Source organism: Kazachstania africana, chromosome 6, assembly GCF_000304475.1.
Source record: "Kazachstania africana CBS 2517 chromosome 6, complete genome".
Taxonomy (NCBI): domain Eukaryota; kingdom Fungi; phylum Ascomycota; class Saccharomycetes; order Saccharomycetales; family Saccharomycetaceae; genus Kazachstania; species Kazachstania africana.
Window position 1 is genome coordinate 788,776 of NC_018945.1, and position 22,323 is coordinate 811,098.

Consider the following 22,323-nt stretch of genomic DNA (forward strand, 5'->3'; position numbering starts at 1 on the left):
GACATATATTTTAATATTGAGAAAGTAAATTTAAGGATCCTATTTACATTTTCCATAAATGTACATAACAATTTGAGTATATGTGTATATATTCTTTTCAATGTCTGGAAAGAAGTTTCTTTCAATTAACCGACCCATTTTCTAGCAGATCTGAATAATCTTATCCAAGGACCATATCCTTCCCACTCTTCATATTTACCCTTTGGATACCAAGAATTGGCCTCTAGTCTACACACCCTCTCAGGATGAGGCATCATAGCTAAAACCCTCCCATTAGGTGACTTAATACCAGCAATACCATCTGGAGACCCATTTGGATTGAATGGGAACCTTTCAGTAACATTGCCATAATTATCAATATATCTCACTACTGCCATATTTTGCTTGTTGAAATTCATCGCCTCCTCAGCAGAGTTAAATGCTGCTCTACCTTCACCATGAGCAACTGCAATTGGTAATGATGACCCCGTCATACCATCTAAGAACACGCTCATTTGGCCCCGAGCACGATCTTGCTCGTCATTTATCTTGACCATACAAACACGTGCTTCGTATTGTTCACTATAGTTTCTTTCAAATGTTGGCCAATTTTCACAGCCTGGAATAATGTCTTTTAATCTACTTAAAAATTGACAACCATTACAAGCACCAAATGCAAAAGTATCTTTTCTTACTTGGAAAAAATCAACGAATTGCTCTCTAACATTTTCATGATACAAAACTGACTTGGCCCAACCAGCACCAGCACCAAGAACATCACCGTACGAGAAACCACCACACGCCGCAAAACCAACAAATTCACTTAAGTTGAATCTTTCTTCGATCAAGTCAGTCATCGTAACATCAATTGAAGTGAAACCAGCTTGTTGGAAACACCAAGCCATTTCCATTTGACCATTGACACCTTGCTCCCTTAGGATGGCAACCTGTGGTCTAGAGACATTAAGAAGTCTTGGGATCTCCAAATCATCAGTTGGGTCGAACGTCAAACTGTAATGCAACCCAGGGTCATTATCATCATTTATGGAAGAAAATTCCTCTTCAGCAGTCTTTGGATTATCTCTCAACCTTTGTATCTCAAATGAAGTAGAACTCCAGACCTCTTGTAATTCATCTCTTTTTTTCAAGTAAATTTCTTTCCCCTTTCTATTAATGATTTTGATATTGTGAGACTTGAAGCTTGGTTTAGCAACAACACTTATATACTCAGATGGCACCCCACTTTTGTTCAAAATAGACTTGAAGGAATCCAATTTATTCGAGACAATCTGGAAAACGGCACCAAGTTCTTCATTAAATAGATGTACTAGTGCATCCTGGAGATTGGCGGCTTCAGTTGAAATTTCCAAACCACATCTTGAAGCAAAGGCCATTTCTAACAAAGTTACCAATAAACCACCATCAGATCTATCATGATAAGATAGAACTATGTCATCTTCATTATGTAGCGCGATGATGGCATTCAAGAAATTTCTCAAAATGTTGGAATCATGGACTGTTGGAGAAGTGTTTCCTACTTGTTTGTAAACTTGTAGTAATGCGGAGCCACCAAGTGATTTCACATCTTGTAAAGAAGCTAAATCGACCAGTACAAGAACAGAATCTTCTCTAGTTTTATCTAGCACCGGGGTCCATGTCTTCGATGTATTATTAACAGGCGCAAACGCAGTAATGTTCAACGATAGAGGAGCAGTGACTTCCTTATCAGCCCATTTCATTTTCATAGACATGGAATCTTTACCAACCGGGATCGCAACACCAAGTGCTGGGCATAAATCTAAACCAATAGCTTGAACTGCTTCATATAATTTGGATCCCTCACCCTTGTGAGAGGCTGGCGCCATCCAGTTTGCTGACAAATTAACGTATTCTAAACTTTTCACATCAGCAGCAAATAAATTCAATAATGATTCTGCGACACATAGTTTTGCTGAGGCAGCAGCAGAAACTAAAGCAGTTGTTGGTCTTTCACCCATGGCCAAGGCTTCACCACTTTTGACAACAGAATCTCCTAAAGAAGTTGCAGTCACACCGACATCAGCAACAGGTACCTGCCATGGACCAACAAATTGGTCCCTGTCGACTAATCCTGTAACAGATCTGTCACCTATAGTAATTAAGAAGGATTTTGACCCTACCGATGGTAACTTTAAAACCCTAGTTATAGCCTCGTCCAAGGATGAAACAGCAGCGAGGTCACCAGCTGGTAATCTCAATGGTTCCGTAATAACATTTCTTGACATTTTTGGGGGTTTTCCGAATAACAAAGACATTTCTAGATCGATAGGTGTTGTTTTTAATAGTGAGTCTTCCACCAATAGTCTCTGTTCAGCAGTAGCATGTCCAACCACGGAGAAAGGTGCTCTTTCTCTTCTACAAATCTCTTCGAATACAGTCAGGTCTTTTGGAGATACACCTAAAACATAACGCTCTTGAGATTCATTACACCATATTTCCATTGGTGACATACCCTTTTCTAAGGACAGGACCTTTCTTATGTCAAACTTGGCACCTAAATCATTATCGTGGACTAACTCAGGCAAAGCATTCGATAAACCACCAGCACCAACATCATGGATTGATTGGATTGGGTTTTCATCTCCTAACGCAATGCAGGAATCAATGACTTGTTGACAACGACGTTCCATTTCTGGATTACCTCTTTGAACAGAAGCAAAGTCTAAGTCAGCTGAGCCTTCTCCAGAAGCAACAGAAGAGGCAGCACCTCCACCAAGGCCAATCAGCATTGATTCTCCGCCAAGGACTATTAAACAGGAGCCTGGGGTTATTGGACAATTCTTTAAGGCAAAGTTTGGTCTGACTGTACCAAGACCACCAGCAAGCATAATTGGTTTGTGGAAACCTCTTACTTCTTTTTCATTATCGGTATTAGTGACTTCGGTTGTTAATGTCCTGAAATAACCATTAATACACGGTCTACCAAATTCATTATTGAAAGCTGCAGAACCTAAAGGTGCCTCGATCATAATGTCTAATGGAGAAGCAATATGATTTGGTTTGCCAACATTTAACTCCCAGGGTTGTTCGAAACCTGGAATCAATAAATCAGAGACTGAATAGCCACTTAGACCACATTTAGATTTGGAACCTCTACCAGTGGCACCTTCGTCTCTAATTTCACCGCCAGACCCTGTAGCTGCACCAGGAAATGGAGATACAGCAGTTGGATGATTATGAGTTTCAACCTTGATTAACATAGGGACATTTTCCTTCTTCGAATTCCATTCTTTAGATAGAGGATTTGGTGCAAAATAATATGCTTGATTATCTGTACCAATGACCGCGGCATTGTCGGAATAGGCACTAATTGTATGGTTGTTTGAAATCTTGTGTGTATTTCTTATCATTCCAAACAAAGTATTTTCCATTGCTTTGTTGTCAATGCACCAGTTAGCATTAAAAATCTTATGACGACAATGTTCTGAATTCACTTGAGCAAACATAAATAATTCTACATCGGTAGGATCCCTTTTCATAATAGTAACAAATGCATTTACCAAATAACTTATTTCACCTTCATCTAAAGCTAAACCTAGAGTAGTATTTGCCTGTCTTAGAATAGAGGTTGGATCGTGTGAAGACGTCGTTGCTGTAGATGAAAGTGGCACGGTAACCAATGGTCTTGGAACATCATGAGTAAAAAGGTCTGATACTTTAGGAATGTCACCAATGTATAAAGCTTGAGTCATTCTATCAAAGACAGATTTCAAGGAGATATTATCTAAGCTGTCTGATAATGGAAAATTTGGTATCGTCTTGATTAATAATGCAAGGCCTCTTTCAATACGGTTGACTTTACCTTTCAATCCACAAACGTGCGCAATATTAGTCGCCTTAGAAGACCATTGTGAAATTGTACCTTTTCTTGGAACAATTCTAATTAAGTATGTGTCTGGATCTATCAATTGGGCTGAGCTTGTATTATTCCTTACTGAATCATATAGAATCTTTGAATACTGATCATCTTCCACATTCAATGCTGAATCGTAGGTTAAGAGAACTTGCAATAAATCCGACTCCTTATTTGACAAGGAAGTAACATTTGCATCAACATAGTGAATATAACAGGAACGAATTTCTTGTATGATAGCTGTACTATTTGAGATTCTGTTGATGTCCTTGGTTAAATTATCCACTCTAAATTGAGAAAGAGCTTGTGGACCAGGTAATATAGATACCGACATTTGTGATTATAATACGAGTAGCTTGAGTTGGGTAGAATAACAAAAACCCAAGTATGATCAATTGTCTCTTCACTATAATGTATACACTTTAAATAGATCCCTTGGAAAAACAGAATCAAAAGATGTCAACTGAATAGAATCAAGTAAAGTCAGAATGTATGAAATGTTTCAAGACCTTTTTTTGCCTTAGAGTCCATGTTTTGACTTCGATTTTTCGATGGCTGCAAGGCTTTTCCTACGCAAATTTGACTCTGATCTTTAGCAATTCTACACTTGTTCATATCTTATAACAAAGAGTCGTTGGTATAAGAAAAGTCCATCCTAGCGATGGTTGTACAGTTGTGAGATTTTGGCACTGAGCATGAATTGTTTCTCAGATAGAACTATAATTACTCTTCGAGAAGAGTCCTCATTAACTCTATATTATGCATCATACATTTGAAAATTCAACGCCGGGTAAATCGAAAATTTTCAATAGCCATTTAAGCTCATCGCAAAGTGTTTATGTAATTAATACAGCAATTCTCATAGAAAGGTCAATAGTAAATCGGATATATAATGCCTCAAAAAGCTCTAAAAGTCACTAAAAAGACCAAAGACCCTCGTCGTATAACGAAGAAGCAAAAAAATCTACGAAAGGCTGCTCCTCTGCAAATTAAATCAAAGAAGAGGGCATTAAATCATTTGAAGAAGCTATCTAAGACCGCTTCTTTGACTGAATCTACAGAGAAATTAATTGCTAGTAGGGTAGGCCATCTAGAATTGTTGAAAGGTACCAGAAGAGAAATTGAAAAAAACAATAAAAATAAAAACTCTCTCCTGTAGCATACATCTATCTCGAATTGTACAATAGTAAATGTGGTTCTCTTTACATGAGCGGATATACAAATATATATATATATATACAAGTCAGTCAATAAGTTATAATGCCATTTCTTTGTCTGAGATGAGCGGGTAATATTCAAAGGTTCCATTCGAATAAGTACGGTTACCTTTGATAAGGCCAGAGCCTGTCCATAACCATATTCTGAATTAAAGAATATACTTGTGAGCTTATCCAATATAAGGATAATATTACAGATGTTTGTGACGAAACACCCATCATAAATATGCAGCCCAGTCTTGAGACGTTCAAAATACTCGAAATACCTTGGCTTGCACCCGAATATTCGTCCTCGTACATTTTTATGCCAACAAGGTCAGTACTTCTTCTATGCATCATTTTACCGTTATACTCAACGTTTAAAAGGGAGAATATGCCCAATAACATCGGTATTATGGCGGGGTATGTCTCCCAAGGTCCGACTAAGTCCATGCTGTAATATCTAAATTGCTCGAACCATTCATGTGTAGTTCCATGAATCCTCAAGGAAGTTAGCTTCCTTAGTCCTAAAGATACGCTACACCATAAAGGTATCTGAACCATGGGTAATAATATATTTTTCCACATTTGAACGTCATGCTCTTTGAATAGTTTTTTTTGTCTCTTTCTTGTTTCTCTCAGTGAGATAAAAACGATTTGTTCAGGGGTCAAAGTTGACAGTTTTTGTTGTTGAAGTACTTTGGCAACATCTTCCTTCGAAAAAGTCTTCAACTTGTTCTCTGAAAGTGCTTTTGTCAACGACAGCCTCGATCTTATTATAGGTACCATTGATTTTGTCAGCTTTCTCAGCTCCTGCTGCTTAATTATTCTCTTACGCTGCCATATACTCAAAGGCAACGTGAACAGTGTTCTCAAGGTCATCGTACTAATTGGTATCAATGCAATCCATGGAATTCCTGAAGCATTATGCAAATAGGTAAACGCATCTGCTACCAGCTGAAAATCTGTAAAATATCGCCTCGAGTGTCGTACAACTGATTGATTAGCATAGTTTTGAGCCACCGCACACCTATGCGCTGCTCTGCCTAACATAGTAGCATCTGTTTGTCTCGACTCCAAAAGGTTAGTTTACTGAATTCAATTAAATCTTATCGAGAAAAATGCCTTATATTACCATTAAAGTTATACAAAAAATACCATATATACATAAAAAAATGAAACTTTGAGAATACAAGTGTCAATTCATTCTACCTGGCTACCATCTCTTGGTTTGTAGTGTGGTAGTAAATCGATGACTTCGACTGGCAATCTACCGTCAACTTTGATAGCGTACATGCCCGGTATATTTTGATCAACACTTAACCATTTCGCAACCCAGGATTTAGATGGTTTGCACATACCAACCAACCCTTCATAAGATGGCGAAGTGCATTCCATGGTAGACACACCTGCTTCTTCAAATATTCCCTGACAATTTGGACATCCGTCCCTACTGAACTCGTTCGTGGTTTGGACTATACCACATAACATACACGCCCTTTCACTAGACATGATTAACGCTGTTAGATCCTATTCTTCTTCGTGGTAACGCTGTTTAACTGCCAATATTTGCTTTACAAGTAATTGCATATTCCATCTTTATAACTTTTTCGATGTTGTTAGTTTCGTGTCCGGGCAACGTAAGATATGATAGGTATTTGAAAGTTGTCGCAGTCTACTGGGTTTCTACAAAAGGAATTCGTTAAAGTCACTTATATTTTACAACTTTACTTTATTATATTGTAGATTGATATATCCGACAATGGCAGTGATTATTGTGGGACCTTTCTGGCTTCTCAGGCTGTTCAATTAGGCCTGATTTTGAAAAACTAGTAAAATATTCGATTTTATATTATAGGGTAAGATACTATAGAAGTATACTTGCTCGATTATTATATATATGTTATTTTAGCCGATAATATTTGTAAGCTAATGCTTAACAAAGTCTTCTGGGTTGTATTCGGCATCTCTTCTTGCTGGTGGGACCCAGTTAGCTGATTTCCATGGTAATACACCTTCTTCCCACATGGTGTTAACTTCTTCTAAAGATAAGCCTTTAGTTTCTGGAACGAAGAAGAAGACATAGACCCAAGCAACGATTAGACAGCCCATGAAAACGAAACCATAGTAGAAGTTGATGGCGCCAGTGATGAATGGTGTGAAGAAACCAATCAAGAAATTCCATGTCCAGTTAGCACCAACTGAGACAGCCATACCCTTGGCCTTGACTCTTAATGGGAAAGTTTCAGCAACAATGACGAATGCAATTGGAGCCCATGTGGTAGCAAAAGAGAAGATGTAGAAACAAGTAAAGACAATCATGACGTTACCAGCTGATTTGGAGGATGGTTGACTTTCACCATTTGGATATAAGGCTTTGACACCAATAGCACCATAAATTGCGAAACAGACAGTCATAACAGCAGCACCCCATAATAGACATCTACGACGGCCGAATCTTTCAACGAAGTAGATACCAACGAAAGTAGAGGCAAAATTAACAACACCGATAATGATAGAGGTTTGGAAAGAATCTTCTAAACCAATAGACTTGAAAATAGTAGTACCATAGTAGAAGAAGTAGTTAGCACCGGTTAATTGTTGCAATGATTGGACACAAATACCCATAATTAAGCGTTGTAGAACCTTACCGTTGGTAGAAAATAATTCACCCCAAGAAGCACTACCGGCAGCTCTTTCAGCTTCGACAGCAGCGGATAAGAATTCAACTTCGACAGTAACAGCAGGGTCTTCGACGTCGATCTTGTTAGATCTTGCGACAGAACGTCTGGCTTCTTCAATCTTGCCGACTTCGATTAAGTAACGTGGGGATTCTGGAACAAAGAACATAGCAACAATCATTAAGATGGCCCAGAGGAAACCTAGACCTAGTGGGAGTCTCCATTGTAACGAGTTGGTTAAGGTTGATTTAGTGATGTAGTTTAAGATGTAACCGACAAAGATACCAGCGGTAATCATCAATTGGTAGCATGAGACTAAAGTACCTCTTAAATGTTTTGGAGAGGCTTCTGAAATTAATAGTGGGGAGTAAACAGCAATACCACCAACACCCAAACCGGCAAAGACTCTTCCGATGGCATATTGGTACCATTTTGAATTAGCTGAGATACAAATGACAATACCAACCATATAAACGAGAGTAACAATAACCAAAGCAATCCTACGACCGTAAGTGTCACCTAATTTAGAGAAAAGAATACCACCAATTGCACAGCCGAGACAGAAAATAGAGACAACGAGACCAGTTCTAATGTTAGAGAAAGCGTAAGTTCCATCAGCTTGTAATTCACCGAATCTTCTTAAGAAGTCAGTTTGAGCTAAAAACCCGGAAATGGTACCAGTATCCCAACCGAAGACGAAGCCACCAAATGCAACCATTAGACAAATGATGACAACGGTAATATAAGCAGAAGCTGGTTTTTTGGGAATTTCGACGGGAAGCTCTGGATTCGAAGGGTCTAACTCGATGATGACATTGTCTTTCTTGTTAGATTCGTGTGAGAGAATAGAGCTAGCTCTTGACCCTGAACTTGAGTGATTTGAATTTGATTGACTCATTTTGTAGAATATTTATTTTTTATTTGTTCTGGTTAGTTGAAAGAAAAGAAGTTAAGTAACTACCAGAAGTTATGATAGACCTACACGCCATATTTATATGCTTTCCATGTCCAGCAGCAACATATCGATGAACGTCCTGTGTGGAGAACACTCCTCAATTTTTTTAATGCTTGCCGGTTTCCTCACCCCAGGTCAATTTTGTATCATGACTTTGGTAAACTAAGAGATGGATCGAGCTTACTTCTCCATTTTCTCGGGGTGTCGTAGATCCATTGACCTATTCAGGCATATTCGATCGGAGGGTAGACAGCTTCTGTGGAGAATTATGCGGCAAACCCCTCTCCGCCTCCGATTCTCTCGCTCGAAAGAAGGCACAGAAGCTCGCCGAAAGTGTCAAAGGCACAATGAGTGGAGAATAGTTCGAGAGGATTGTGGATTAAAAAGTCGGATATATGGTATGGTTTGTGTATCATATGTGCCTATATGTGTATATATTGTTACTTTAAGTAGAAATAATTGTTCCTCTGTTCCATGTCAGTATGGACAAATTCTGGAGGGGTCTCGCCTTTGCTGCTATTATATAGGATGATGCCATTACCTAGGGCATGTCTCTTTTCGTTCCGCTTATAGAAGAACAGGACAACAAATGTCCATAATCCATATATTGCTCCGAAAACTAAACTGGTGGTGTAGCCTGTTTTGAATTTGGGAGATTCAGTGGTGGGCCATGCCAGATTTGGAATCCATGCGTATGTTGATTGAGAAAAGGAATAAATCGCTATCCATGTTATTGCCTTTACTTGGGGATCAAAGCGTAAGAAATCGTTGATGAACGACCATAAACAGGGTGATGCAGATACACTAAAATAGGTTGTTAGGAATGCAAACCATTTAGCACCTGACGAAACATCCCATTTTATTAAGATAGCACAGGAGATTGAGTTCATTACCGCAGCGAAGACCATGAAAACCCATTTACAGCGGAACAAATCAGCACCAAATGAGCACATGATGACATATGCAAAACCCAATGAAGCGGGTAATGCACTTAAGTTATTCACCTGGGTGACAGAATATGTTGGAATAGATTTCAACCAGAGGGCGAACGATCCACTATACGCGGTCATGTTATTCCATGAGCACGTGTCGAATACGACAAGGACCCAAAAAGTTGAAGTACAGAAGACTTTTTTCCAGAGTTTACGATCAGTGAATAACTGTAGTTTCGACGTCTCCACTCCGTCATTTACCTGATTCCTTTTGTTCCTCATCCTTGCAACCATTATTTCCTCATCTGTTAAAAACAACGAATAACATTTGGATGGTATACCAGGAATCAAAAAGAAGCCTAGAATTACAGTTGGTAACGAAATTGCCACCGCATCAATTAAAAACATCCACCTCCATCCTGCTATCCCATAGCGACCATCGAGACTATCATAAATCCGGCCTTGTAAAAGACCAGAAGTGACACTACCCAACATGTTCCCACAAAAAAATAAGGAAACTCTTGAGCTCATTTCGTCAGGCGCATACCAGCAACCCATTACATATTGGGTAACAGGATAGTAGGCAGCACCAAATGCATTCAAGAGAAATCTATAGGCTTGCATCTCTCCTAAAGAATTAGCCCTGTAACAAGCAAAAGTGAAGCAGGTCCAGCCGAGATCCATCAACGGAAGTATCAAATGGGAAGAGTATCTTGGTAAAAGAAACATAAATGGTAGCTGAAACACGATGGCACCGACATTAGCAATTGTCGTGGTATGGACATAATCGTTACCCTTCATATTCAAATCTTCTTTCATGCCAGATACATAGGCATTTGTAAAATTATACGAATCAACAGAATGTGACCATGACAACATTAAAAAGTAAAGCGCAATGAGGGCGTCAAGTTTGTACAACAATTTTCTTTCCGCTGCACCTCGAGTGGTATGATTAGGATAAAGAAACTCATACCAAAATCTTGATTTTTTGTACTCTTTATTAAATCTGTATTCGTATTCATCAAAGAATTTCCACCATTTACGGCCTGCCTCATCTCTTAGTTCATAAGGAATTCCTTTTCTAATTTGGTTAAGCCCCGAACCAACGAACGATACTTCGTCTTTAAGGTTTGAGTAAGTAACAAAAGATTCCTCTTTATTAGTCAGTAAAGCGTGGTCCTCTTTTTCACTCGTAACCTCGCTAGCAAGCTCAGAAGTAACATCTTCAGGCAGCGTCCTCAAGTGTGGGAGCAATCTTTTCCAATAACTCATTGTAAAATTTACGAGCTTCTAATTGGTGAGGTCATGAAGTGAGAAACTTAAGTTACAGAAAGGTGAACTTGTAAGTGTGTGCTTTTATATGATTTCGTTATCCTCACAGTTAATCAATCGTCGAGCCAATGCACTTTTTTCAGCTTTGCATTTTCATATGTCAAAATTTCAAACGACAATCGCGCGACTGGAGTCACGTTGAGATGATTCCAAATTTTAATCGATGCTTTACTATATATTGAGAGGCAAATGTAGGTTTTTCAACCAGTTGCAAAGTATTTTGAAGCATTCGTAAGTTGGAATCTTAAGTAATGCGATTACGGTTAGGGCTTGCTTTGAAATGAATCATTTAATTACTTTTTTCGGTAGTATGTCATGCAAAAATGGTAATAAGCGAGAGGATCTTTGTAATACCATGTAGTTGAAACAGTAAATATTCTATCGGGTTCTAATAACTGCTGGCCCCTATGTTGTCTGGATTTACTTGAAAAGTTAGGAGAAGTTAGTGACTAATGTGACGGGAATTCTTGTTTTGTCAAGATAGACTATAAATTTGGCAAAAATGTATTATTAGTGGAATCTCAAGTTTTTACAGACGAAAGAAATTAACTAATCTTCAAAAGCTCTTGTGTACCTAGAAAGATTGACAAACGTATACGCTCAGCATTCATAACGGAATGCTATAAACTTGTCTCTTTATTGGGCTAGTGAAAAGGCCAAGAGGCTGCAAAAATTCCAGGTTCTTTGAAATTGAATTTGTAGCTAGTTATTCAATAGCATCACTGTGATAAAGACGATTAGTATGTGCTCTTCTGACAATGCTTAAAAAATTCCTTTTCGACTACGGTAAGTCATATTGCTTTCTGTAGCATCAAGCACACATGATAGTAAGTTTCTTCTAGCAGGATTATCTACTTGCGACGTTTTGCAAAATGTATTATAAAATGCAAATAGATAATCGTTTCACAAGAACCATTATATACTAGCGCTTTAACTATTCGGCCTTTCAGAAAAATGTTCATTTGTAATTAAGATGTATATTGAGAAAATAATTGAAAATCTTCAAAACCTGATCAATGCAGCCCCTAGGACGAGTGTTGCAGAATAGTATTCTATAAACACTACAAGATTAGATAGATTGAACCCCCTATATCTGCTGGAAATGGCAATATACCGACATTTCAATGTTTTGATAGTTAGCATGACTAATTTAGAATCTTATAGAAGATATGAACAATAATTATGGTGTGATAAACACGATTATTTGTTGACACGAAATAATTATGGTATGATAAACACGATCATTTGTTGACACGAAATATTTATGGTGTGATAAACACGATAACGTATTGACTCATAAATCTATAACATGATAATTGGCATAATTCAAAATGTATTGGAAAAGGTATAAATACTCAGGTGAACACTGAAGTTTGATCAAAGTTTGTATCACTTTATATTACTTTATATTATGATTATATTTTATATATAACCAGTGTATTATTTGGTATAACCACTGATTAATAAGAATTACTTCAATAACTTGACTGACATCCACAACATGAACACTATTAAAGAAAATAATATAAAGAGATCATCCTCTGATCTTCCTTCACGTCAATATCCCCCATTATAATTAAATGAGGCAGTGACAAAGTCCAAAACACTTCAAAAAGGATTTTCACATGTGGGTCGCATTTTCGACAAAAAAGACAAGAAAATAAGCCATCTTAGTATAGTGGTTAGTACACATCGTTGTGGCCGATGAAACCCTGGTTCGATTCTAGGAGATGGCAATTTTTTTCTCAAGAAGCAACATGTAACACATAAATCAAGAAGGTTTTGCTGCATGGTTGTAGTAGCAAAAATGTGATTTAAAGTACCCATATTATATTTTTTTTCTGGTAATATTTCTTATCATTATTATATACAATGAAATACATAAACGCTTTTATTTATGTATAATTCATGGCTTTGGAATCTTGAGACTTTTAGAGATCATACCACATCCATGAAGGAAAAAATTAGCACCAAAGGATGAAATTCCAAGAATTTACCTTTTCTAATGATTCCAAATGGAACTTCATCGTTGAATCGATTCAATTTAATCAATAATTCCATACCACAAACTTCGAAAAGAGTTGTTGGCATTGGAAAACCTTCGAAAAACTTAGATTTACCTTTCTTGTCCTTTGGTAATTGACCAACAGTAACGTTGAATCTTGCGAGCCTACAAAGACCGCATAGTACAAAAAAGGATAGTATAAAGACATCTAATGTAGTTTGGAAGCCAATAGCGAAGGCAATTGAAGCTGGAGCGACACCAAAGGAAATTAAATCTGCTAAAGAATCTAATTCTTGTCCCATTAATGATGATCTATTTCTCAATCTTGCGACTCTACCATCTAAGAAATCAAACACTGTTCCTAAGAAAATAAACAAATGTGCTCTCTGCACATAATATGATTTTTTAGTCAATGTGAATCTGAGACACGATACAATGGAATAGAAACCACTAAACCCATTTAACATTGTAATGAAATCGGCCATGTGCAGATTTCTGATCATGCTAAAATGGTATTTATCACTAGTGAAAAGATCTATATCATTTTCATTTGGAGGAGCTAACGGAGTCGTGTCAATGGTAAAAATTGTTGATGATTTTTTACTTAAATGATGTTCACTTGCAATTGATAATTGATCAATGTCACTCTCGTGATCTTCAGTAACAGACCTCTGTCTTAGTTCTGATTCCATGGCCGAATAGTGCGTGTTAGTTAGATGTTAATTGAAGTTTGTGCTATTGAACACAGTTATCCTTTTTATTCAATGTTTCTTAAATACTGAAATTTGATGGTTTGTTTTATATTTCCAGTGCCGTGCAGTCTTTTGCCTTGTGAAAATTTAAGTCGAGGACAAAAAAAAAAAAAAAGACAGTCATAGGATTCACATCAGTAAAATTACCATATATTTTTTATATTTATTAATCGACAAAAGAAGTATGTAAGAATATATAAAATGGATCCTATCATTTCAATTTTTCAAGTGTTTCTAAATTCATTGCACCACCAAGACGAGCATCAAATTCGTAGCCACGGTTGAGCATCTTGGTCAAAGTTTCATAATAAGGCGGAACACCGGGACCGTCTTTTTCGGGTGGATTGTTTTTGAGTACTTCATTGAAGTAATTGTGGTATATGTCACCGTCGAAGTATCCAATTGGAGCATTTAACATTTCGTCGGGTAATTCGAAGGCATCGGTTAATTTGATGCAATCTTTTCTTATAATTGATAGCAAGTTGAATAACCTTGGTTGAATGATATTGGAAATGTCCTTACTCTTGAAAACACCAAATTGTTGGAACTCGCCAGAGTGCTTGTCAATGAAATAAACTGAAAATAATTTGTAAACGTTCCACATGGTTTCTTTTGTGGCATTATCTTTAATGAATGAAACGTCCGAACAATTCAATTTTTCATAGTAAACTTTGAGCATTGTATGAATTGCATGAAATTTTGCAATTAAGACCAGTAATTTAGTAATCTTATCGAATGCTTTAGTTGCTTGTATCGTTTTCCCAACATGAATGAGTAATTGAACTAACATTATTGACCACGCTTCATAATAAGATTCCATATTGTCATCATCCAAAGATGCAGTTAATTGATTAGTATAAACTCTCTGAAGAAACATTGGATCTAAATAATGGAAAGAATCTGAATCCAAATCAGCATTAAATTTCCCCTTTGTAGAAGCATCGGCAAATTTTTTTAGAATTGATTTTGCTGAAGTTAAAGATAAAATATTATTATCACCTTCCCAAGTACATTGTACAACCCAATCATTGTAGCCTTTACCAAATCCATTATATTGTGAGTAACCATGTCCACCGCAACTTTGTCTCAATTCGTCAATTAAACTTGCAACTAACCACGTATTTGTTGCCTTTAAACTTGCACTTGAAATAAATAAATTTTTCAATTTGTGACTTACCTTTTTCAATGCCTTAGGGTCTCTATTATTTGAAGATGTTGCTGCGTACAGTTCGTCTAAAGTGGAATAATAAGTTTTCATGAGATTGTGTGCAGCAGGTGCAATTAAATAAACGATGGCTAATTGTGGTAAGACTCGATATTGATGTAAAGGATAATCAATCAATTGTGTTTCATCAGGAGAATTTTCAGATTTGAATTGTTGTCTACCAACGGCATATCTTGTAGCAACTGTAACAAATTTTGAGCCAAATCTGAATGAATCCATTACCATGTTGACTCTACCACTTAATAGAGCACTATAACCTGAAATTGAATCCAAATTTTTATCAATTTTGACAGTGACATCAGTTTTAGTATCATTTGGAATAACTTTAGCAAATCTTGATAGCATAAATTCTCTTGGGATTATTACATTTTTAAATTGAATCCAACCATTATCGATACCATCTCTGCCCATTTTTTTACCAATGTCACCAATGATAACACCTGGTAACAATTGGAAAGTGCTCAAATCACGTAATGGGACAACAAAAGTTTTTACACCATAGTCTGTTCCTTTAACGATCAATCTTGCGTATACGACGGAATGAGTTGCAGAACTTGCAGCACCACCTATCCACCATTTGGTCGCTGTTAGATCGGGCGTCACTATGGTGAAAGTATCATTTTGCAAATTATAAATAGCTTTTGTTTGTAAATTTGCGACATTTGAACCGTGACCTAATTCCGTCATTGCAAAACAACCATAGATACCTTTTAACATGACAGCACCACGAGTTTGTAACCAATATTTAATTTGCTGTGGGGTACCGTTGCCTTTAATACAATTACCGAATAAACCAAGATGGACTCCGACACGTGTAGATAATTGGGGATCAATATTACCAATAAGTGATAATCTTTTATCGAAGAACGCTAAATCTTTATTTGTTAATTCTGGTAATTCGCCGTTTTCATCTGCTTGCAGTTTTTGAATCAAATCCGTGTCTTTAAAATGATTACGTGCAGTTTTAATATCTTTTTCCATGTAAATTGACAATCTTGAAATTTTTTTAGCTGTAATTTCTCGTTCTTGAGCTTTTGTTAAATCATAATAATCAGTATCAGTCTTTAAAATCGGATCATTGACAATTTCATCAGTCAATTGATGGGTTATCTGTTGACTTTCGGGATTATCTTCCAAAAATGTATTGATTTGATCCGCGATTAATTTTGATTTTGACCTTTCATTAGAGATAAGTTGTTGTGGTTTAAAAACTATAGAACGAGTATCTGTAGTAGTCGATCTCGTCATTATGCTAATAATATCCTCCTTTCAAGTCACTTTGTAGGAGAGTTATTGTGCAAAAAAACAAAATAAGATAACTTGATAACTTCAACCTCCCCTTTATATATGTTTTACTCCATCGCATCATTTTTTTTTTTCCCTCTCGGACCTCGGCGGTTAAAAATCGATTTTTGCCTGAAATTTTTTGTTTCTGGGGAAGCGGACCGGAGTTTAAGAGTCCATTGTATCCGTGTGCGTGTGAGCGGGAGGGTAACATGATGCGTTTTTAGAATTGACGAAAGGCGGAGAGGCAGCCGATGGGGAAGCCAATGGAAATGCAGAGTGCAGCTGTTTAGCCGCCGAGGGGTATCTCCTCCACACACACACACACAGAACATGCGTTTAAAGCTTCAGTTCAGCCCTCCCCTCGGGGGAACGAAAATTTTTACTACAGATAGTGATTAACCGCCAAAGCAGGGTACATTTACCCGGTGCGTGAGAAAGAGATGTTTTACTCTTAAGATGCTGTCCATCTTATTATCACAAGTTAACATCACAAACTAGGCGCTATTTGGAACAGACACTAAAGGAGCATACATGTATATAAGGATTTCAAGGTCAGTTTGAGACCCCCGTTGTGGTGGTCACTGCTAGGAAGTGATACAGCGTTACACGAAGTTGCCATGATTCCAGTGTTTCACTCTGCCCTCATGGACGATGCCACAAAGTTCCACATAAAGCCACACAAAGCCACACAAAGCCACAGAATTCTGCATAATCATAAATGACGAAATAAGACAAACCCTAAAAATACGCGCAATCATATTTCACGAACCCTACGGTACCAAAAAGGAAACAGTCTCCCGGGTAACACTTCCCCTATAACTTTCCATTTTTTTTCAATTTGTACAAGTGGGCAACAAGACTGGACAAAAAAAAAAAGAAGACAGAGAGACCAGTCCGTGCAGTGGTGTAGTCTCGAGAAAATTTCAAGGAATGAAAAGAACTTTTATATTCTTAAAACAAACACTAGTCAATTTAATTTTATTCATTTCAATTTGAATACGTACATTTAAAAATCTTCAACCTTTTCATAACCAAATCAAAAGCGCTTTCCAAATGAGTGATCTACCTATCGAATTCACTGAATTGGTTGATTTAACTTCTCTAGGGATCTCCCCTCAATCCTTAGATTTTAGATCTACCACTTTTGAAAGTGATCACTACGTAACCGTTAGAGAATCAATTGATGGTAATAATTCAGTTGCTATAGTCGACCTCTCAAATGGTAATCAAGTTACAAGGAAAAATATGGGCGGTGATTCCGCAATCATGCATCCAAATCAAATGGTTATTTCTGTAAGAGCAAATGGTACCATTGTACAAATTTTTAATTTAGAAACAAAATCAAAATTAAAATCTTTCACTTTAGATGAACCTGTCATCTTTTGGAAATGGCTTAATGATGAAACTTTAGGTTTTGTTACAGCAAGATCAATTCTCGTATCAAATGTGTTTGATGGTAACGTTAATGCAAAACCACAAGTATTGACAACGAGACATGCCAATTTAAATAATACTCAAATTATTAACTTTGTTGCAAATGCAAAATTAGATTGGTTTGCAGTAGTTGGTATCATTCAAGAAAATGGTTCCATTGCTGGTAAGATTCAATTATTTTCTAAACAACGTAACATTTCACAAGCAATTGATGGTCACGTTGCTATCTTCACTGAAACGTTATTGGAAGGTAATGGTTCCTCTCCAGTACAAATCTTTGTCACAGGTAATAGAAACACTACAACTGGAACTGGTGAATTAAGAATGATTGAAATTGATCACGATGCCTCTTTACCAACTCAATACCAAAAGAGAACTACCGATATCTTCTTTCCTCCTGACGCAACAAATGATTTCCCAATTTCCGTTCAAGTCTCTTCCAAATATGGTATCGTCTACCTATTAACTAAATATGGTTTCATCCATTTATACGAACTAGAAACTGGTACAAATCTTTTCGTAAATAGAATCACTGCAGAATCAGTGTTCACTGCTACTTCCTTCCATAACAAAAATGGTATTGCTTGTATCAATAAGAAAGGTCAAGTTCTTGCTGTGGAAATTGCTACTGAACAGATCGTTTCATACATTTTGAATAAACTATCAAATGTTTCTTTAGCATTAACAGTAGCAACAAGAGGTGGATTGCCTGGTGCAGATGATTTATTCAGTAAACAATTTGAATCTTTGTTATCTCAAGGTGATTATCAAAGTGCTGCTAAAATTGCAGCATCTTCTCAAAGTTTAAGAAATCAAAATACTATTAATAGATTGAAAAATATTCAAGCAGCTCCAGGTGCAATATCTCCAATCTTATTATATTTCTCCACTTTATTAGACAAAGGTAAATTAAACAAGGAAGAAACCATTGAATTAGCTAGACCTGTCTTACAACAAGATAGGAAACAATTATTTGAAAAATGGTTAAAGGAAGATAAATTAGAATGTTCCGAACAATTAGGTGATATTGTTAAACCATTCGATACCAAATTAGCTTTAGCTTGTTATCTAAGAGCAGAAGTCCATGCCAAAATCATATCGTCTTTAGCTGAATTACAAGAGTTCGATAAAATCTCACCTTATTGCCAAAAAGTCAATTATCAACCAAATTACCAAGTTCTCTTATCTACTATTATGAGATCTTCTCCTGATAGAGCTTCTGAATTCGCGATTTCTTTGTTACAGAATCCTGAAATTTCTTCAACTTTGGATATTGAAAAAATTGGTGATCTTTTCTTTTCACAAAATTTCATTCAACAAGGTACTTCATTATTATTAGATGCTCTAAAAAATGATACCCCAGATCAGGGCCACTTACAAACAAGAGTTTTAGAAGTTAATTTGTTACATGCTCCTCAAGTTGCTGATGCCATCTTAGGTAACAACATCTTCTCTCACTATGATAAACCAACAATCGCATCTCTTGCCGAAAAAGCTGGACTTTATCAAAGAGCCTTAGAAAATTATACTGATATCGAAGATATCAAGAGATGTGTCGTCCACACTAATGCTTTAACCATAGATTGGTTAATTTCTTACTTTGGTAAATTAAATGTTGAACAATCATTAGCTTGCTTGAGAGCTTTAATTGATGACAACTTACAAGCAAATATCCAAATTGTTGTACAAGTTACTACCAAGTTCTCAGATTTAATTGGCTCCCAAATTCTGATCAAACTTTTTGAAGATTATAATGCAACTGAAGGTTTATACTATTATTTGGCCTCTTTAGTTAATTTAACTGAAGATAAAGATGTCGTTTACAAATACATCGAAGCTGCCGCTAAAATGCAACAATTCAATGAAATTGAAAGAATTGCTAGAGATAACAATGTCTTTGATCCTGAAAGAGTGAAAAACTTCTTAAAAGATGCAAACTTACAAGATCAATTACCATTTGTCATCGTATGTGATCGTTTTGGTTTTGTTCATGAAATGATCTTACATCTTTACAAGACACAAAATTTGAAATTCATTCAAACTTACGTTCAACAAGTCAACCCATCAAAGACCCCTGAAGTTGTTGGTGCTTTATTGGACATGGATTGTGATGAATCATTCATCCAAACTCTTCTAAATTCCGTTTTAGGTCAAGTTCCTATTAATGAACTAACTGCTGAAGTTGAAAAGAGAAACAGATTAAAATTAATTTTACCTTTCTTGGAACAAACTTTAGCTCAAGGTGCTCAAGATCAAGCTATTTATAATGCATTAGCTAAGATTTACATTGATTCTAACAATTCTCCAGAGAAGTTTTTGAAAGAAAATGATCAATATGATACCTTAGATGTCGGTCACTATTGTGAAAAGAGAGATCCTTACTTAGCTTACATTGCTTACGATAAAGGTAACAATGACGATGATTTAATCAGAATCACAAACGAAAATAGTATGTATAAATATCAAGCTAGATATTTATTAAAACGTTCTGATTCAAGCTTGTGGAACACTGTATTAGACTCTGAAAATATCTATAGACGTCAATTAATCGAATCCGTAATTTCTGTTGGTATTCCTGAATTAACTGATCCAGAACCAGTTTCTTTGACTGTTCAAGCTTTCATGACTAATGGATTAAAATTGGAGTTGATTGAATTGTTAGAAAAGATTATCTTGGAACCATCTCCATTTAACGACAATGTTGCTTTACAAGGATTGTTATTATTATCCGCCATTAAATATGAGCCATCAAAGGTTTCATCTTACATTGACAAACTAGAAAATTATGATGCCAATGAAATTGCGCCACTATGTATTGAACATGATTTGAAAGAAGAAGCTTTCGAAATTTACGATAAACATGAAATGTTTACTAAAGCTTTGAGGGTCCTTGTAGAAGATGTCATGTCTTTGGACAGAGCAGCAACTTATGTTGAAAAAATTAATACTCCTGATTTGTGGGCTCAATTGGGTACTTCTCAATTAGACGGTCTAAGAATTCCAGAAGCTATCGACTCCTATATTAAGGCTAACGACCCATCTAATTTTGAAAATGTTATTGAGATTGCTGAGCAAGCTGAAAAATTCGAAGAATTAATTCCATATCTATTAATGGCTAGAAAGACCATGAAGGAAGCTAAGATTGATGGCTCTCTAATTCTTGCATACGCCCATCTAGACAAGATTCACGAAATTGAAAACTTGCTATCAGGCTCTACTGTCGCAAACTTAAATGCTGTTGGTGATAAATTATTGGAAAGCAACAATTATAAGGCTGCTAAATTGTGTTATAGCGCTGTCTCTAATTATTCAAAATTAGCATCTACTTTAGTTTACCTAGGTGACTACCAAGCAGCCGTTGACACAGCAAGAAAGGCCTCCAATATTAAAGTTTGGAAACTGGTTAATGATGCATGTATTGATCAAAAAGAATTCAGATTGGGCCAAATTTGTGGTTTGAATTTAATTATCCATGCAGAGGAATTAGATGGACTTGTAGAAAAATATGAATCAAATGGGTACTTCGATGAATTGATTTCTTTATTCGAAGCCAGTTTAGGTTTAGAAAGAGCTCATATGGGTATGTTTACCGAATTAGCTATACTGTATTCAAAATATGACACTAGTAAAACATTCGAACATTTGAAGTTGTTCTGGTCTAGATTAAATATCCCAAAGGTAATCAGAGCTGTTGAAACTGCTCACCTATGGCCTGAGTTAGTATTCTTATACGCCCATTATGATGAATGGGATAACGCTGCCTTAACTATCGTTGAAAAGTCCGGCGATGATTTCGATCATGCCTATTTCAAGGAAATAGTTGTTAAAGTTTCTAATTTAGAAATTTATTACAAGGCTATCAACTTCTATGTTAAAGAGCATCCATCATTATTGGTAGATTTATTAACAGCCTTGACTCCAAGATTAGATATTCCAAGAACTATCAAGATATTTTACAAATCTGATAATCTACCATTAATTAAACCATTCTTAATTAATGTTTTGCAAAAAAATAACTCTGTGGTGAATGCTGCCTATCATGATTTGATGATCGAGGAAGGTGACTACAAAGCTCTACAGGCTGCAGTTGACTCATACGATAAGTTCGATCAATTAGGTTTAGCTTCTCGTCTAGAAACACATGAAATCATTTTCTTCAGAAAAATCGCCGCTTTATTATACCGCAGAAATAAGAAGTGGATGAAGAGTTTGAACATATTGAAGGAGGAGAAGTTATGGAAGGACGTGATAGAAACTGCTGCAATTTCACAAGATGCTAAAGTAGTCGAAGATTTACTATTATATTTCGTTGAAATTGGCAACAAAGAAGCATTCGTTGCGTTATTATACGCTGCCTATAATTTGGTTAATTATGATTTTGTCTTGGAAACCTCATGGTTAAACTCCTTAGATGATATTATCAAACCTTATGAAATCTCCGTTAAGAAAGAGCAGGTCATGGCTATTGAAAAGTTGTCCAAACACTTGGCAGAGGGAAAATTTAGCGATAATAATCTCAATGATAATCAACCTCTAATGTTAATGAACAGTGCTATGGGTTCCCAACCAACTGGCTTTTAGGTTTCTTTGTGTTTAGAAAACATTCGATAATCTTGGGTCATCTGAGGGGATTCTCAAAATTTTTCACATTTC

General features: G+C 36.4%; 9 protein-coding genes and 1 non-coding gene across 10 annotated transcripts; 3 read left to right on the forward strand and 7 right to left on the reverse strand.

The window, feature by feature from the left end:
* Nucleotides 1-125: 125 nt before the first annotated feature.
* Nucleotides 126-4,205, reverse strand: ADE6 (phosphoribosylformylglycinamidine synthase; the record flags this gene model as incomplete). Its single annotated transcript, XM_003958085.1, has 1 exon — nt 126-4,205. One exon carries the CDS (start codon nt 4,203-4,205, stop codon nt 126-128), a length of 4,080 nt encoding a protein of 1,359 aa, XP_003958134.1.
* A 558-nt stretch (nt 4,206-4,763) lies between these two features.
* KAFR0F04050 (uncharacterized protein) lies at nt 4,764-5,030 on the forward strand (the record flags this gene model as incomplete). The annotated part of the gene is made up of 1 exon (XM_003958086.1): nt 4,764-5,030. One exon carries the CDS (start codon nt 4,764-4,766, stop codon nt 5,028-5,030), a length of 267 nt encoding a protein of 88 aa, XP_003958135.1.
* A 163-nt stretch (nt 5,031-5,193) lies between these two features.
* COX18 (membrane insertase COX18) lies at nt 5,194-6,120 on the reverse strand (the record flags this gene model as incomplete). Its single annotated transcript, XM_003958087.1, has 1 exon — nt 5,194-6,120. One exon carries the CDS (start codon nt 6,118-6,120, stop codon nt 5,194-5,196), a length of 927 nt encoding a protein of 308 aa, XP_003958136.1.
* A 150-nt stretch (nt 6,121-6,270) lies between these two features.
* On the reverse strand, nt 6,271-6,579 carry SPT4 (transcription elongation factor SPT4; the record flags this gene model as incomplete). Its single annotated transcript, XM_003958088.1, has 1 exon — nt 6,271-6,579. The coding sequence occupies one exon, from the start codon at nt 6,577-6,579 to the stop codon at nt 6,271-6,273; it is 309 nt and encodes a 102-aa protein (XP_003958137.1).
* Nucleotides 6,580-6,996: 417 nt separating this feature from the next.
* On the reverse strand, nt 6,997-8,646 carry KAFR0F04080 (sugar porter family MFS transporter; the record flags this gene model as incomplete). The annotated part of the gene is made up of 1 exon (XM_003958089.1): nt 6,997-8,646. The coding sequence occupies one exon, from the start codon at nt 8,644-8,646 to the stop codon at nt 6,997-6,999; it is 1,650 nt and encodes a 549-aa protein (XP_003958138.1).
* Nucleotides 8,647-9,143: 497 nt separating this feature from the next.
* VHT1 (Vht1p) lies at nt 9,144-10,907 on the reverse strand (the record flags this gene model as incomplete). Its single annotated transcript, XM_003958090.1, has 1 exon — nt 9,144-10,907. The coding sequence occupies one exon, from the start codon at nt 10,905-10,907 to the stop codon at nt 9,144-9,146; it is 1,764 nt and encodes a 587-aa protein (XP_003958139.1).
* Nucleotides 10,908-12,631: 1,724 nt separating this feature from the next.
* KAFR0Ftrna6H lies at nt 12,632-12,703 on the forward strand. Its single transcript has one exon. It is a non-coding gene; the product is annotated as a tRNA-His (tRNA).
* A 202-nt stretch (nt 12,704-12,905) lies between these two features.
* Nucleotides 12,906-13,664, reverse strand: CHO1 (CDP-diacylglycerol-serine O-phosphatidyltransferase; the record flags this gene model as incomplete). Its single annotated transcript, XM_003958091.1, has 1 exon — nt 12,906-13,664. One exon carries the CDS (start codon nt 13,662-13,664, stop codon nt 12,906-12,908), a length of 759 nt encoding a protein of 252 aa, XP_003958140.1.
* Nucleotides 13,665-13,935: 271 nt separating this feature from the next.
* On the reverse strand, nt 13,936-16,197 carry POX1 (acyl-CoA oxidase; the record flags this gene model as incomplete). The annotated part of the gene is made up of 1 exon (XM_003958092.1): nt 13,936-16,197. The coding sequence occupies one exon, from the start codon at nt 16,195-16,197 to the stop codon at nt 13,936-13,938; it is 2,262 nt and encodes a 753-aa protein (XP_003958141.1).
* A 1,092-nt stretch (nt 16,198-17,289) lies between these two features.
* CHC1 (clathrin heavy chain) lies at nt 17,290-22,251 on the forward strand (the record flags this gene model as incomplete). Its single annotated transcript, XM_003958093.1, has 1 exon — nt 17,290-22,251. The coding sequence occupies one exon, from the start codon at nt 17,290-17,292 to the stop codon at nt 22,249-22,251; it is 4,962 nt and encodes a 1,653-aa protein (XP_003958142.1).
* Between the last annotated feature and the right edge of the window lie 72 nt (nt 22,252-22,323).